Source organism: Aspergillus versicolor (assembly GCF_001890125.1).
Source record: "Aspergillus versicolor CBS 583.65 unplaced genomic scaffold ASPVEscaffold_3, whole genome shotgun sequence".
Lineage (NCBI taxonomy): Eukaryota > Fungi > Ascomycota > Eurotiomycetes > Eurotiales > Aspergillaceae > Aspergillus > Aspergillus versicolor.
In genome coordinates, this window is record NW_024467526.1 from 2,777,354 (window position 1) to 2,792,516 (window position 15,163).

At 50.8% G+C, this 15,163-nt stretch overlaps 5 protein-coding genes across 5 annotated transcripts; 3 read left to right on the forward strand and 2 right to left on the reverse strand.

Moving 5' to 3' along the window:
• Positions 1-984, forward strand: met16 (phosphoadenylyl-sulfate reductase (thioredoxin); the record flags this gene model as incomplete). The annotated part of the gene is made up of 2 exons (XM_040817154.1): positions 1-181; positions 239-984. The coding sequence occupies 2 exons, from the start codon at positions 1-3 to the stop codon at positions 982-984; spliced, it is 927 nt and encodes a 308-aa protein (XP_040666385.1).
• Positions 985-4,148: 3,164 nt separating this feature from the next.
• On the forward strand, positions 4,149-6,453 carry sC (sulfate adenylyltransferase; the record flags this gene model as incomplete). The annotated part of the gene is made up of 6 exons (XM_040814526.1): positions 4,149-4,317; positions 4,426-4,453; positions 4,605-4,787; positions 4,989-5,134; positions 5,199-5,268; positions 5,325-6,453. 6 exons carry the CDS (start codon positions 4,149-4,151, stop codon positions 6,451-6,453), a joined length of 1,725 nt encoding a protein of 574 aa, XP_040666386.1.
• Positions 6,454-7,009: 556 nt separating this feature from the next.
• ASPVEDRAFT_40163 (uncharacterized protein) lies at positions 7,010-9,078 on the forward strand. The gene has a single exon (XM_040812071.1). The coding sequence runs from the start codon at positions 7,055-7,057 to the stop codon at positions 8,825-8,827; it is 1,773 nt and encodes a 590-aa protein (XP_040666387.1). The 5' UTR covers positions 7,010-7,054; the 3' UTR covers positions 8,828-9,078.
• A 365-nt stretch (positions 9,079-9,443) lies between these two features.
• ASPVEDRAFT_51772 (uncharacterized protein) lies at positions 9,444-11,976 on the reverse strand (the record flags this gene model as incomplete). The annotated part of the gene is made up of 2 exons (XM_040814527.1): positions 9,444-10,597; positions 10,656-11,976. 2 exons carry the CDS (start codon positions 11,974-11,976, stop codon positions 9,444-9,446), a joined length of 2,475 nt encoding a protein of 824 aa, XP_040666388.1.
• Positions 11,977-14,129: 2,153 nt separating this feature from the next.
• ASPVEDRAFT_82186 (uncharacterized protein) lies at positions 14,130-15,047 on the reverse strand (the record flags this gene model as incomplete). The annotated part of the gene is made up of 3 exons (XM_040817156.1): positions 14,130-14,622; positions 14,708-14,805; positions 14,856-15,047. 3 exons carry the CDS (start codon positions 15,045-15,047, stop codon positions 14,130-14,132), a joined length of 783 nt encoding a protein of 260 aa, XP_040666389.1.
• Between the last annotated feature and the right edge of the window lie 116 nt (positions 15,048-15,163).

Genomic DNA, 15,163 nt, shown 5'->3' on the forward strand with positions numbered 1-15,163 from the left:
ATGCCAGCTAAGATGCATTCCAACTACCCCTCCGACACCGAGACTACCGACTTGAGGGACTCAACTACCGAGTCAGGCTATGTCAGTGGTGGTTCAAGCGAAGAATATCTACCAGAGATAGTCTTCACCAAGCCTCATCTTCAATTTCTCAACCGACAGCTCCAATTCCTCGAGCCTCAAGGTTGGTGTCTTCATTCTGTCCCACTGGTCTCGTCTTGGTATCTAACTTCATTCTCAGATGTCCTGAGATGGTGTGTTACGTCTCTGCCTCACCTGTTCCAAACCACTGCGTTTGGGCTTACAGGTTTGGTGATCATGGACATGCTATCCAAGCTGGAAATCCCACGTCCTCAGATGGTCAACCTCATCTTCCTCGACACAGTCCACCATTTCCCAGAAACACTCCAGCTTGTCGACAACATCCGCAAGAAGTATCCGCTACAGTACATCCATGTCTACAAGCCCCAGGGCGTTGAGAGCGAAGCTGAATTCGCCAAGAAGCACGGTGATCGTCTCTGGGAAAAGGATGATCAGCTTTATGACTGGGTTGCCAAGGTCGAGCCTGCCCAACGTGCCTACCGTGAACTCAACGTCCACGCTGTCTTGACGGGACGACGACGCAGCCAAGGAGGCAAGCGTGGTGACATGGACATCATTGAGGTCGACGAGGCTGGTCTCATCAAAATTAACCCCCTTGCCAACTGGACCTTCGACCAGGTAAAGCAATATGTTCAGGACAATGATGTTCCTTACAACGTGCTTCTGGACAGGGGATACAAGAGCATCGGTGACTACCACTCTACATCCCCCGTCAAGGAGAACGAAGACGAGCGTTCCGGCCGCTGGAAGGGCCAGGCAAAGACTGAGTGCGGTATCCACAACCCTCGATCCAAATATGCCCAGTACTTGATGGACATGGAACGCAAGCGCCAAGAGGAGGCTCTATCTTCAGCATTGCAAAGCCAGCTTACAACTGCTCAATGAGCATAAGTCCTTGGTCTATTCTACATTGCATTACTCTGGCGTTCACAATTTGGCGTTTTCATGTCTAGCGAGTTTATACATGCCTTTGTCTTGGTTCTAGTCGGCGCGACTAGGGAAATAATGTCGGCAAGATTTTTTTTTCGGTCTCGGGGAACATCTCATATTTTTGGCGCAGCAAAAGCATTTTCGTGTCAATCCCTCTTCCATACGGAAGTTTTGTACAGAAGGATTTGGCAGGGTCACTATAAATCAGCGATCCAATTTAATGAATAACATGATAGAAATGATACCTTTTAGAATTTCAAATCTTACGATACTTCCAAAAAAAAAAAATCACTTGTGCTATATTCATCTCTGGTTGACCATGACATATTTACACCTTGATTGTGTGCGCTCGTCAAAGTAAGTGGGGTAATACTATACCATTTTTACGAAAAACTTGATGCCTCGGGTCTACAAATCATCACACTTTCATTCACTGGAAAGGAAGGGAAAGAGAAGGAAAACAGGCAAGCAGGCAAACACCTGCACTGGGGCCGCATCCCACCATGCCGTCTTCGACCCTTAAACCCTGGGCAGGAGAACTGGCATCCGAACCAATGAACAGGGCATTACACCTCGGCCAGCCTCTGACTCACGACTCAATAATACTCCAATACATTCACGTGGGGCAAAGGAACTTCCATTCCCTTGCAGGGATAGGAAACTCGAATCGAACCTGCTGGAGGTGGTAACTTGTTCGGTGGACCCTTCTCCCAATCGTGCCTTGCGTTCTCCATAACCCCTCACATTGAATGCTGTCGCCTAGAACACGCTTATCTTTGCAAACAGCGCTCTCCATCCATCGTCGAAGTAAAAACCCGTATCATAGAAAGAGGAGAGCACGCCAGACGTCAGATAAATGTCGCGATGGACTGCCGAGCTCCGTGTTTCTCCGCGGTAGGCAAGGGTGACTTCAGCCTGACAGCCTGACTGGGCAGGAAGGCGTGACTCAAGGTTCCTGACCGCCAAATTCGTAAGACTCGGCGGAGTTGTCGTGATCAAGTTCGAAATCGATCAGCTGGTCTTGGCTTTAAGATTGGGCTCTTAGGGCTGAAGGGGCGAGGAATTGGACAGGGTTTAACGTTGGAACTTGGAAGGTGTGATTTGGTGTGGGATTGCACCATCGATGCGGGCGTGATCAGAACCGCGGGGCCGGAGGGACCCTGTCGATCTAATCTTATCTGATCTTATCTCTTGGCAGGATCAGTTGAAGTTGCGTTGCTGGTGGTGCCTTTTCTTCTATTTGACCGGGAAAGTCCCCGTTAGAATTTGGTTTGACTATTCGGGCACGGGATCTCAGCTTCTGGAAATACCCGGTCTCATAGGGCATGATATGCTTCCGACCCTAAGGAGGCCTGGAACGGTACACCGTATAGATGGTCACATTCAACCAGGTGCGAAGCACAGTTTAGCTATATTTCGAAATACATACTACCACTTTTCAGATATACACTGTAGTGTTCGTCGCATCATTCGCGGGATTAAACACAAGGTCTTGGGGAAGTACAGTATTACCTAGGAGCGCATTGTTTACAAAGGAGCGCGACAACCTCGAAAAACGTTCACCATAACCTGCCACCACTACCATGGAATTTCGGGTAAGCGGCAATTCAAGTGGAAGGGACAAAGCTGCAGAAGTCCGGGGCTTGTTGGCAGTTATCACCGGGTGCCACTCCTTTTTCGACCCGGGATTTATTCCGCCAGACTGCCAGAGGACAGTTGTTTAAATTGTATGGTTGTACCGTCGCACGGTTCTATTTAAATTAGGATTGCAATTGCCAAGACCCGGACGTCGCGGTGTCTTGATTGGAGTATCAATCTCCTTCTCACGTACTCTGCAACGTAATGGGTGGGTCGATAGGCAAACTTGAAGCACTGCCGGGGACGTTGATTGTCAGGGGAACTCACGTACTCGGTTGATATTCAGGGACAAGCCCAAGATCCCACGGGCAGTCCGTAACTAAATAGCGGTGGCAATCATAGCGTCACTCTCACAAGGACATGCAAGGTGATCACTGATCCTCCATACTTCTACTCCGGAGTAAAGAAACACGAAGAGCCGTCCACGGTGGCTGCGAGATCGGCGAGAGCAGCCAAGGCGCTAGACCCGATTGGGTGGATTTAATCACGCAAGCCGCGTGGAGAATGTCGTGATTGCGACCGGCAGCCGCTGCCCGCATGGCTTTAGTTTCCGCTGTCGAACTCGCCCTGTTTCATAATCGTCACAAGCTTGTCTGCACATATCAATAAAAAGTGCCCCCACTGCTTCGAAGCGCCGAAGAATTGCTTCTTCGCTTTCAGATGCCTTGGGGGGTTAAGAAAACGAGGTGCAGGCAACACGACTTCCGCCTGGGTTGGGGACTGGCAACCACAGTCCCGACCCCGCCATTCGCTGCACTGACGTTCGAGGCCTCAAGCTTGGAAGGATTCCGCCGAGCCATTTGCGGCGCTAAAAAACTGTCGTCTCGAGTTCCCGATCATGTATCAAATCGTTGTCGCTGACGACGATGTCAAGGACAAATTGATAATAGTCTCAACCCCTGAAAATCATGATTTCAAAAGGCCACGGAGGTGGAAAGTCTGAGCTCCTGGAAATGAATCTGTCTCGGTAGACTAGCTGGTGAAAATCCCAGTGTTTGGTCTTCTCACTGGCCTGAGATAGCCCGCGGAGCCTTGGAGGCTGTTTAATGCAAACCAAAGGAAAAGTCCTGAAGGACTTGCCTCCTGGGTAAACACGACTCATTACGTATGCCGTTGACGAGTGTCATGTTTCGTCTGCAAGGGTAGTCAAGGTAACATCAAGGGTGAAGGGATAGATGAACAGGATGTTAGAATAACCTCGAGTATACGTAGACGACACCCGTCCCCCCACCCTAAAATCCAACCGGACAGTTTATTATTTGACTGGGCCAGTCAATCGTTCTCCTGAGTCGAGAGAGAGCACCAATCTCTGGTTCCGCACGTTGCAGGCTCTGGGCCCTCCGCTCCATCTTTTTAACTGCCGGCTCCCCTTCCACTTGTTCATTTTCTCGTCGCCTCCTCCTCTCTTTCTTTCCTCCCACCTTTCTCATATTTCCCAGCTCAGTCTTCGCCGTTCCATTGTCAGTTTCTGCTCATTCAGAATGGCCAATTCTCCCCACGGTGGTGTCCTCAAGGACCTCGTCGCCCGCGATGCTCCCCGCCACGACCAGCTCGAGGCCGAGGCCGCAACTCTCCCCGCCATTGTCCTCTCCGAGCGCCAGCTGTGCGATCTCGAATTGATCATGAACGGTGGTTTCAGTCCTCTTGAGGGTACGTTTACAATTGCTTAAATTTTCAAATTCACCGCTCTGCGACTACGGCCTGCTTTTTTTTTTAAAAAAAAAACATTCCAAGCCTTTACTGACTGACGCCGCGAAGGTTTCATGAACCAAAAGGACTACGATGGGTACGCTTCCCCTCCACTTACCCAACATAATTCGCTCTTCCCGCGCTGCGCGGGGTCGTGATTGAAGATGATTCATTGCAAAAATAATGCCATTGCGAAAGGAATATTCGCAAATGGGTGGAACGTTTCGCTAATGGTGGGGTTTCTTTAGTGTCGTCGCTGAATCTCGCCTTGCCGATGGCAACCTTTTCTCTATGCCCATTACCCTCGATTCTTCCAAGGAGTCAATTGACCAGGCAGGACTCAAGGCTGGATCTCGTGTCACCCTGCGCGACCCTCGTGACGACCGCAATCTCGCCATTCTCACAATTGACGACATCTACCAGCCCGATAAGTGAGTCCTTCAATGCATCCCGTTGGTTCTTGGCCAATGCCTTGCCCTTGGCGCCTATGCATCTTGCGCAATTCTCTTGGCTCTCCAGCTGTTAAAGGTCGGCGGGGTGGGATAATTGAGTTGGCCAAGGGCATGGCATATGCGGCTTGGACTTGAACTATTTAAACAGGGAAATCTTCTAACATTACCGACCTAATCTAGGGCAAAGGAAGCCAAGCTCGTTTTTGGTGGTGACCCAGAGCACCCCGCTATTAAGTACCTGAACACCAAGGTTGAGGAATACTACATCGGTGGAAAGCTTGAGGCAGTCAACAAGCTGAACCACTACGACTATGTCGGCCTCCGCTGTAAGCCCAGCTTGCCCCTCCGCCGAGAATAACGCCAGGAATATAAGATCTGACGCAATTTTAGACACCCCCGCGGAATTGCGTATCCACTTTGACAAGCTCGGCTGGACCCGAGTTGTCGCTTTCCAGACTAGGTTTGTCTTGATCTCGGGAAATTGAGGGCTTGGATGGTGTAACTAACTGTCTCTAGAAACCCTATGCACAGAGCCCACCGTGAATTGACCGTTCGTGCCGCTCGTGCCCGTCAGGCCAATGTCCTCATTCACCCCGTTGTTGGTCTCACCAAGCCCGGTGACATTGACCACTTTACCCGTGTCCGCGCCTACCAGGCTCTTCTTCCCCGTTACCCCAACGGCATGGCCGTTCTCGGTCTCCTTCCCCTTGCCATGCGTATGGGTGGTCCCCGCGAGGCTATCTGGCACGCTATCATCCGTAAGAATCACGGTGCCACCCACTTCATTGTTGGTCGTGACCACGCCGGTCCCGGTAAGAACTCCAAGGGTGAGGAGTTCTACGGCCCTTACGATGCCCAGCACGCCGTTGAGAAGTACCGCGCCGAGCTTGGTATCGAGGTCGTCGAGTTCCAGCAAGTCACCTATCTCCCCGACACCGATGAGTACATGCCTCGCGACCAGGTCCCCGCTGGTACCAAGACCCTCGACATCTCCGGAACTGAGCTCCGCAACCGTCTCCGCACCGGTGCTCACATCCCCGAGTGGTTCTCTTACCCCGAGGTTGTCAAGATTCTGCGGGAATCTAGCCCTCCCCGTGCCCTTCAGGGCTTCACTATCTTCCTTACTGGTTACATGAACTCCGGAAAGGATGCCATTGCTCGTGCTCTCCAGGTCACTCTTAACCAGCAGGGTGGCCGCTCCGTCACTCTTCTCCTTGGTGACACTGTCCGTCACGAGCTCTCCTCTGAGCTTGGCTTCAGCGCCGAGGACCGCCACACCAACATCCAGCGCATCGCATTCGTTGCCGGTGAGCTGACCCGTGCCGGTGCCGCCGTCATCGCCGCCCCCATTGCTCCCTACGAGCACTCCCGAAAGGCTGCCCGTGAGGCCGTCCAGAGCACCGGCGGCTCTTTCTTCCTCGTCCACGTCAACACCCCCATCGAGTACTGCGAGTCGACCGACAAGCGTGGTATCTACGAAAAGGCCCGTCGCGGCGAGATCAAGGGTTTCACCGGTGTTGATGACCCCTATGAGACTCCCGCCAACGCCGACCTCGTTGTCGACGTCTCCAAGCAGAGTGTTCGCTCCATTGTGCACGAGATCGTCCTCGTGCTCGAGAGCGAAGGCTACTTTGAGCGTCTGTAGATGACAACAGTGCGTTTGAGATGAGATGATCTGCTATGTTTATTTCCTTTGTATAAAGAAACAGGATCTTGGGATAAGAGTGTTCTGGTATAGTTATAGAACGTTTGAATTAAAGTAACGACTTTGGCATGACCTCTGAATGAGCAGCGCTATGCTTTGAAATGTAGCCCCTACATCGTAGATTTATTTTATCTGTTCTTCAAGCGCCGATGCACCAAGTTTAACCTTCCAACCGCTATGCTCATGCTCATCATGTTCCCCCGCAAAAAGTCCCATCTATAAGCCTAGACGCCGTTTATCGTAAGAATCATAAACGAATTCAACCTAATCGAAACCATAGTCATACATCAAGAGTACGGCTCGTTACATGTAGTGCGATTCCATTCAATTGGGTACTAAGAATGGCCTTCGAGCTCTTTAACATTGTTAACCTGCAGTGGCTAGCTACACTGCCACAGCCTGCCTTGGAGTCTCAAGCTAAAACTGTGGCGCACGGTGCTATTATGCAAACTATGCAAACATAGAACATATTCACCTCATCGAGACTCCACGGACTTGTCAATCGATAGACTCCAACCTCATCCGACACAAGCGTCAGAGAATGCTGCGACAACATACTCGTATGTCCCGGATACCAGGGGCAGCAACCCCCTCACTGCGCCCGCGTCTTATCCCCAGCGGCGGTCGCCGGTCATGTCGCCGTCCTTTCACTCAAAAGCCACCCCTTCTGATTCTCTCCCCGCAACGCGGCCGACCTCAACTGCCTTTCCTTTCTCCGTCACCTATCAGTCGGGCTCTTCCTCCACTATCTATTCATCTTCAACAACATTTTGCGAGACTCGTCTCCACCGAAAGTCGCGGCCACTTCAAACAGCGCATGTCCCGTGTGCTGCGACTTAGTCTGTCACTCGGCGCTATGCTTGTCTTTTACGAGATGATCAAGATAGGGGTGTACCAGGAGGAACTAGAGCACAAATGGCCGACGCCGCCGGAATGGACGTGGAAAAGTCGCTGGTGTCTGCGGTCCGCTGAGGCGTGGCAGCACCCCGAGGAGATTGGAAAGTTGATGAGCGATTGGCCGATGGTCGCAGGTTTCTGCCGGGAGCTGATAATGCGGCTAGAGGATCCGGAAGGTGAAGGAAAGGGGCTTATCGAGCTAGAGGACGGTGGAATCTTTATTGAGGGTGTTGGAAAAACTGGATTTGATATCACAGCTAAGAGTGAGCCTTGGAGACGAGGTTACTTCCAAGCTCTTTTGGGCGCTGCGAAGGCAGCTGAAAACCTCGAGGGCTGGCTGACAGACCGAAAACAACGCATCTCAGCATCGGCAGAGTACTTTGTTGGGCCGTCAAACCCTCGTCCCAAGCCTGTGCCAGCTGGCTCGAGGACACCTCGTGAGGAGGACGCTGAGCCGGCCTCGCCAAGTCCGGAGGTGTTCTATATGAAGATTCTGACTACTCGTGGCTTTGAAACGAGACAGAAACTCGATGCTGCTCTATCGTACGCGGATTGGCTAGATTACAAGGGCCTTGAGAGCACCGCGGCTGATATGTATACCTGGGCGATGGACATTGCTGCGTCTGGTTCCCCAGTCGATGCGGAGAAAGTGGTAGACCTGAAAACTGGTGTCGTCAAACATGGAAGCCAAGCCGCGCCTTCGGAAAACATCCTCCGGGTATCTACTGCTCTCGCAGTCCATCACGCCCGACACGGAAACCTACCAACAGCCCTATCCATCCTCACCTCCGTTTTAAAAGCCCGTCGTGCCGCCTCACCACCTCCGCCAGGAACCGTGCTCCCTACTCCTCCGTCTGTACCAAAACCAACAGGCGATCCATTCGCTTCTTTCTTCAATACCCTCAAAACCATCTTCATTCCCGCTCAATTCCCGTCGCCCCCGTTGTCTGGAAACGACCCTCCTTTCAAGACAGCAACTTCTCCCTGCGATGAGGCGGGCCTAATGACATACATCGGCGAAATTATTTACGCCTCATCCTCCAAAGAAACAGGTCTAGCTTGGACGCGCGATGCAGTCGACCTCGCCGAAACCACTTTCCCTGAAACCGACACAAGCGATCCAAACAACCGCTGCGCCGAATGCCTCCGCGTCAGCCTAGGAAACTGGAAGACCATGGTCTCACAACTTCTTGAAAAGACCAAGAAAGACGAAGAAGAAACCATTGAAAAGGCCAAGGGCGGATCGTCCTGGTTCCGTGGGCCCTCGAAAAAGCAAATCGAGGCAAAGACAAACGAGAGGAAGAGATGGGAAGCTGAGCAGTTTATCCTAGACGGCCGGGTCAGAAAACTACGGCGCATTACTGAGATGGAGTCTGCTATGAGCGGTATTGTACCCGGTGTTGGGTTGTTTGTATAGGCGACCAATTGGCCTTTCCTCGTCTTTCGGTCTGCTGCTGTCACATTATACTGCATTTATTCGGAGGGCACGGTTTTCGCGGAGTTTGGGTGCAGCTTATTACCATTCTGTATATTAATAGGAGCAACCTCGGCATTGGTGGTTGGGTATCAGCAAAAGCTGTACATAATTTGAATCCATACTGTAGTCTTACAGAAACTGAAATCTGCGACTCTAAAGAGCTATCAAGCTACAAGAGCATTGGTCAAACTGCTACGTACGGGTATAGTTAATTGTAGCAACGCTTTATAAAATTGTATTTTTAGAGCTCCGCGAAGAGGCGTAAGATTAAACCGCTAATCAGCTGTCAACGCCCCGACAATCTAACCAGAAATGGGTTGAAGTAACAAGGGTATGAAAAGCTGAGGAACAATGAAAGTTATACCAGAAAACGCCGAAAGAAACAGAGAGAGCACGCCATGTACCCTTATATATACGAGATAATTAAACAGGCGCAAAGGAATGCGAGAAGCAAAGCGAATATCGGAACATCATCGAGCAAACAGTGAAGTATAAGGAGGGAGGGGAATACAAAAAAGCAACAAAGAGAGCACAGCTGGAGACGTGCGCAGCGTGCTTAGTCGCCACCAACAATATCGCCGTCGAAATCTGTGATGGTGAAATCGTCGAAGTTTAGAGTAATGTTGCCCTTTACGCCAGAGGATTTGAGGTCGAGCATGAAGTTCCCGCTGGTCGAGTTTGAAGAGGAATGTTCCAGGTGACTCTGGAGAGACTCTGCAGATGACATTGCCGCATCGAGGGTTCCAGTCTTCTGGAAGATGTACAGAACAGCGACCCGAGAGAAATCGAGGACCTCAGTGGAGAATGAAGGTGTTGTCGAAGGTTCCACGGTCTTAGTTGTTGAAGTGGGGCTTGGTTCCGCCATTTTAGGACTTATACTAGCATCACTGTCATCATTAGAACGACTGTCCTCAAAAACAATGCCATGTTTCGTTGCAATCTCTCTTCGAACAGGAATCGTCGCAGTTGGGACGTCCAAGACAGTCGAGGCCTCGGGTTCTTCATTGCCTTGCGACATCGGGTCTCTGTTAACCATATCAGAAGAAATGGAACGGCGTGAGTTTTCACTTGGTGATAGCCCTTTAAACGACACAAGTGCATTCTCTGTTGTGCAAGAAACATTGTTCTGGCTGAAGAGGGCCACTATGGTGACAGGGTCTAGTGGGATACTGAAATTGTCTTTCGAGACTTGGAAGAGCCGCGGAACATCATCCCCAATAGTGGCATTCCTCGAGGTCGAGTTCTGGGTGATTCCGGTAGTGACACAACTTGCATCCCCCGCTGTTGTACAACCAGAGCCCGTATATCCATTGACGCAAACACAGGAGCAGGTGTCACCGCTTGACACGCTAACACCACCATTCGAGCACGGTGCAGTGTTCTCACAGTTATCGGTATTTTGGTTTTGTCGGGGGACAACAACTAGGAAGATGGGTATCAAAACGGCGGCCGCTATAATGATGAGAAGAATAATGCAGAGAGTAATGAATGCCCACATAGGCATTCCGCAACACCGACACCGCTGCTGAGAATTTCCCTTCTCCTGGTCCCGGTTCGACTCTTCCCCCCGCTCCTGGGAGTTCAGTTGGTGAAGTGTGGATCTCCTCCAGAAAATCGGCCAAGATGAGCGGTGGCCTTCTGGTGTGGCAGCGGGATTTGGGAATGAGGCTAAGATATCCTTTATCGAGCCTGACTGACGATTCGGGTGACCTAAGTATTCGTTAGCTGCATTCAAAGGGTTCGGCTTATGGCTTGAAACACAACGTACCGAATGGATATCTAGAGCCTCCCCCAACATTTAAAAGGTCATTCCTGCTTGCTGTCCGTCCATGTTCGAGATTAGTTGCGAGTCTTGTTGCGCGCTTTATCAAATCAGACAGACTTGTCAGACTACCACGAGCTTCAGCATCCCTAACTGCGCTCATATTCAAGCGAGGCGGTCGGCGCGCTCCTGGCCTCATCTCACTCAATGTTGGAGCCCTTTGAGGCAAGTTCTCGATTCCAAGAGACCTCATGTTGTCGTCATACGAATGGGGTGTACTCATATCCTCTCCCATCACGATTGGTGGTTTTTCAGGATCAATACCTGACTCCTTGGATGCATCCGAACCAAAAGAATCGCGCGTAGCCAAGCCAACTACGATTTCTTTCAGGTTAGCATCATTTGTCCGTTCTGACTGTGTTCCTGTTTCGCCATTCCTTCCAGCTAGCTGAGGAGTCTCAGCGTTGGGTTTGCTGATTGTGCGCAAGGAAGGTTTGCCTCGTTTTCCGAGGCTAGCTTGTCGAACCAAAGTCACTTCGCCATGTTCGGGCGAACCCTGCGCACTATCGGAATCGCCATCCATGTATGCTCCTAAGATATCTGATTCCCGCTGTTCGGAATTCCAACTGGACGCAGTGACTCTTTTAGGCCCATATGGTTTGTTCAGTATGGTTGGACTATCAGGCAATTCTTCGGGAATTGGTGAGACGGAGGACCTGCGATCCATGCCTGAACGCATAGGGTTCGGTGGGGCGAGATGACTCGTTTTGTTCTGCGGAGGAAGCGGCGGGGGGAAGTCTGTCATAAATGGAATAGAGCCTGTAGATGACGTAGCAGACTTCCTATGCATGTCTTCGTTTGTAACGGGCACAGATTCTCGTAGTGCAGGGTGGATGTTTTGTTGATTGACAAATGGCTGAGAAAACGAGGGCGTACGGCGTTGTTGTGGGTGCAAAGGGCTGGGTGCGAATTCTGAAACGCTCCTCTCCGAATATATCGAAGGGGATGGGAGGTCAGGTCGAGCTGGGCGGGGAGGTGGAGTTCCTCTGGACACCAGAAGCCTTCCTTGAGCATCAACCATACCGGACAAGCGACCCTGCGGATCAGCCATATTGGCGCGCTTGCCTTCATTATCACCCAGCAATGGCCATGCGTTTGGTTGAGGAACTATACGCGGCCTAGGTTGAGGTGGTACCGTTGAATTGTCCTGAGGGGCTCGGACTTTAGGGCGTCTACCAACTTCTAACATTTCCCTTGCGCGGCGGACAGATCCCTTGGTGTCCGCGGCTCTAGGGCCGGACCAGCCGTATTTTGAAGTTGAATCCATCGGTATCAGAGCGGTGATTTAAATAATGGTGAATGGAGTAGAGACGACGATGGACCTTGAGCGATACTCTAGTGCTTCCAACGCTGGTCTATAGATTGAACGTAAGGGTGAACAACGGCCAGCTCGAACTATGGATCGAGGAGATGTCCAGGGGTGACGGCGAATGAATGACGAAAAGGCGCTATGACTGTGACGAATGTCAAACCTCAGCAACTTTTATTGTTGGTGATGTTTATAAATGCGAATAATAGAACTGAAAGGGCTTGAAAATCAGCAGCCCTGGACTGGAAAGAATGTATCTGCTTCAAGATAAGGACGGCACTCAATGCCTCTGAGAATTGTCAACGCTATCCTGAAGGCTGCCAAAGGAACGTTTGATTTCTGGGCAGATTTGCATACCACAATGAAGTTTATAAAGAAGGGAAACGAGTGTTAAGGCTCTACCACAATCGCATAATCACTTCTCAAGACCCGGCAGTCTATCAAAGTGAGTATACCTGAATAGCATAAGCAACTGTTGTTAGAACCAGATTGTTAAAATCGGACATGATACACAACTCACAAATTCACTCAGCAATACCAGAGTCGAGAGAGCCGCCGGCTCTTGCCTGGTAAGTCAAAAAGAAAGAATGAGAGCAACAAACGGGGTGACCCAAAGAGCAATGGATTCACTTGGACGAAGGTACCTCACGCCGGGTGGGTAATGAAAGGACGGAAAAGACTCTTCCACTTCGAAAAGTCACAGACCCTCAAACCAAGCCTTCGAGGTTGATACCGGCCGATTTTCTCATCCTTCGGTGCATGGGTCGAAGGTGCACAGCCTAACCCGGATTGTTAGGACCTTGGGTTTTGGAAACAGTCAGTGGAGACCTCCCCAAGGCTTGGGCTAACGCCGAAGCTCTCACGAAGGATTACAAGGCCCAAATCACTTGGTCTCCTGCAATCGAGCAGCAGGATTGCAGTTTCGGCCTCGGCAGCGTGGTCTGGAATATTGACCTGCAATGCTCGAAATACAAAAATACAGAGGACAGGATTCCCAGGTCCATGATGGGCGATTGGACGCTGAATCTAAAATCGGCGCTGCCGTGTGCTGACCTCGATCCAGAGTGAGATGATGGCGACGTTTCATCGTTTGCAACACCATTTCATCCAAGGGCTTAGCGAAGACGATAGATTGGCCAGGTGATGTGACCCAGAGCGACTGGATCTGTCCCAACCGAGCCAGTCTGATTGCCATGCCTGCGGACGATGAGGCTATTGGCTCGGTGGAGACAACTAAGACAACGGCACGTCTCAGATTTGATCAAGAGGCACCACTCCGAGCGGGAGATTAATCCATCTGAAACCAGGGGGTTCGAGACTCGGAAAGATCACGCTGACGAAAAGCAGCATGGAGTCTGTTTATTATTCGTCCGTCTCTCTCGGTGGGCATTTTTGTCCAGCCGCCGCTTAAGAGGCGGGTGATGAACACTGCCTTGCATATCGTTGGTTGTCTTCAAGTAAAATGCCCGATCGGACTGTGGAGAAGCCCGTCATGATTGAAACGGGCCTCTGCTGTTTTTGACCAAAATTGTTGAAGGGTCCGATCAAAGACCAACTAATTTCGCAGCAGATTAGGAGGACGAGAGGAGGCTGGGTTCGCGAACTAGCATGGTTTCGTTCCCGATGCCGTCTCTTAATACACTAAATATATATTATTTTGAGACATCCAACAGGATTGCGGCACATTTCGAAAAGGGCTCCCATTGCCGACCAGTTTGCATGAGGCTAATGTCTTGCATTATAACGAAGCTGACGATGTCGTCGACGAAGTGTTGTCCTCTCTCTCGTCTGGCCCGCAATCATCAAAAGGCGAGAGCCGACCTGGTCGTCTTGCCGCCATCATGTGACTGACTTTATCTTGTGCTCGGTTCCAGAGCCACTACGGGAGGGAGGGAGCTAATTATTATTGGAGAACCCCAGGCCGAGATCAGCATTGGCCTCAGCTTATGGCGAAATGTTTCTAGAATGCTCCTCCTATACAAGTGGTACACACTGCATGCCACCATACCGAAAGCGCAAGACCCAAGCGGCTCGCTGCCCAAGAGAAAGATAAAGCTTTGAGATGGATTAATACGCTCATACAATGATTTGGAGCATATGGTGGACCCTCATTATTGTCGTCCTAATTCCCTCCGCAGCCTAGAGATCTCCTTCTCTGCAGTCTGCATCTCGACCATGACACTCGCTAACTCAGGCAAGTTACTTTCAACCGCCTTAGTGAAGGATTGCTGGGCACTGCGAAGAGAAGGCGGAACAAGTATTCCATACCACTTTATTGGGTCTAAAATATGTGGTTTCCGTTTCGCGGGCTCGCGCTTCGTATCTGATGCTGGCTCCGTCTCGGGAGACTTGGAGGATGCTTGAGAAGATGCAGTAGGTTCCCCGTGGTTGTCGCCTCGCACATCGCTCAAAGGTTCTTGTGCCACGCCTATCTCATTTGGCTCTGGCAGCGCAGGTTGGTCACCTGTTTCGGCTTGCTCGTCGTCACTGCTCGTGTCGGTCCGAACCGTAAATATCTGCGGAGGAGGCGTGGAGGCTGGAAGCGGACCGTCCAGTTCAATGTTATCGGTTGTTTGGTCCGTAGACGAAGATGGCTGTAATATCCTAGTTCAAAATTCCCAGTTAGCCAGCCTCACCAAATAGTCAGAAAGTGAAAATGCTGCATGTTCTCAATATGGCATTAACTCACACTTTCCTTGAAGCCTTCATCCGTTCATCATAGTAATCAGCGCCATATCGTCGACCTGGGGGGCAGGTATAGTTCGCATGCGCAAGAGAAAGAAACCCCTAATGTTGCATTTAGCCATTGTCCCCAAGGAGAAGTTGGGTAGAAATACTGATGAGAGCTCTGATGATAGCTCACTTTGCAATCTCTGATGTTTATCGAGGAGGTGAAGATATCTTTCAAGAAGTGCATCGAGGGATGTTGAGGGATCCGGCGGGATGTCGTCTATCTGAAGCTGTTTGAGCTCGCCATCTGGAATCTCCGAGGTCTGACGGGACACTGGAGGTGTGGGGAGCTGTGTCATGGAGTGAATTCGCTAGAAGCCTATATTGATTATAGCAAAACTGAAGAAGGTGAAGTTAATGGCGAAGTGCTGAGGGCGGCTTGGAGTTGGAGAAGCGCGGAGGTGCAGAGCGGAGG

Bases quoted from the DNA above. Each gene is read 5' to 3' on its own strand.
- ASPVEDRAFT_40163 (XM_040812071.1), top strand. From the start codon at position 7,055: ATGCTGCGACAACATACTCGTATGTCCCGGATACCAGGGGCAGCAACC.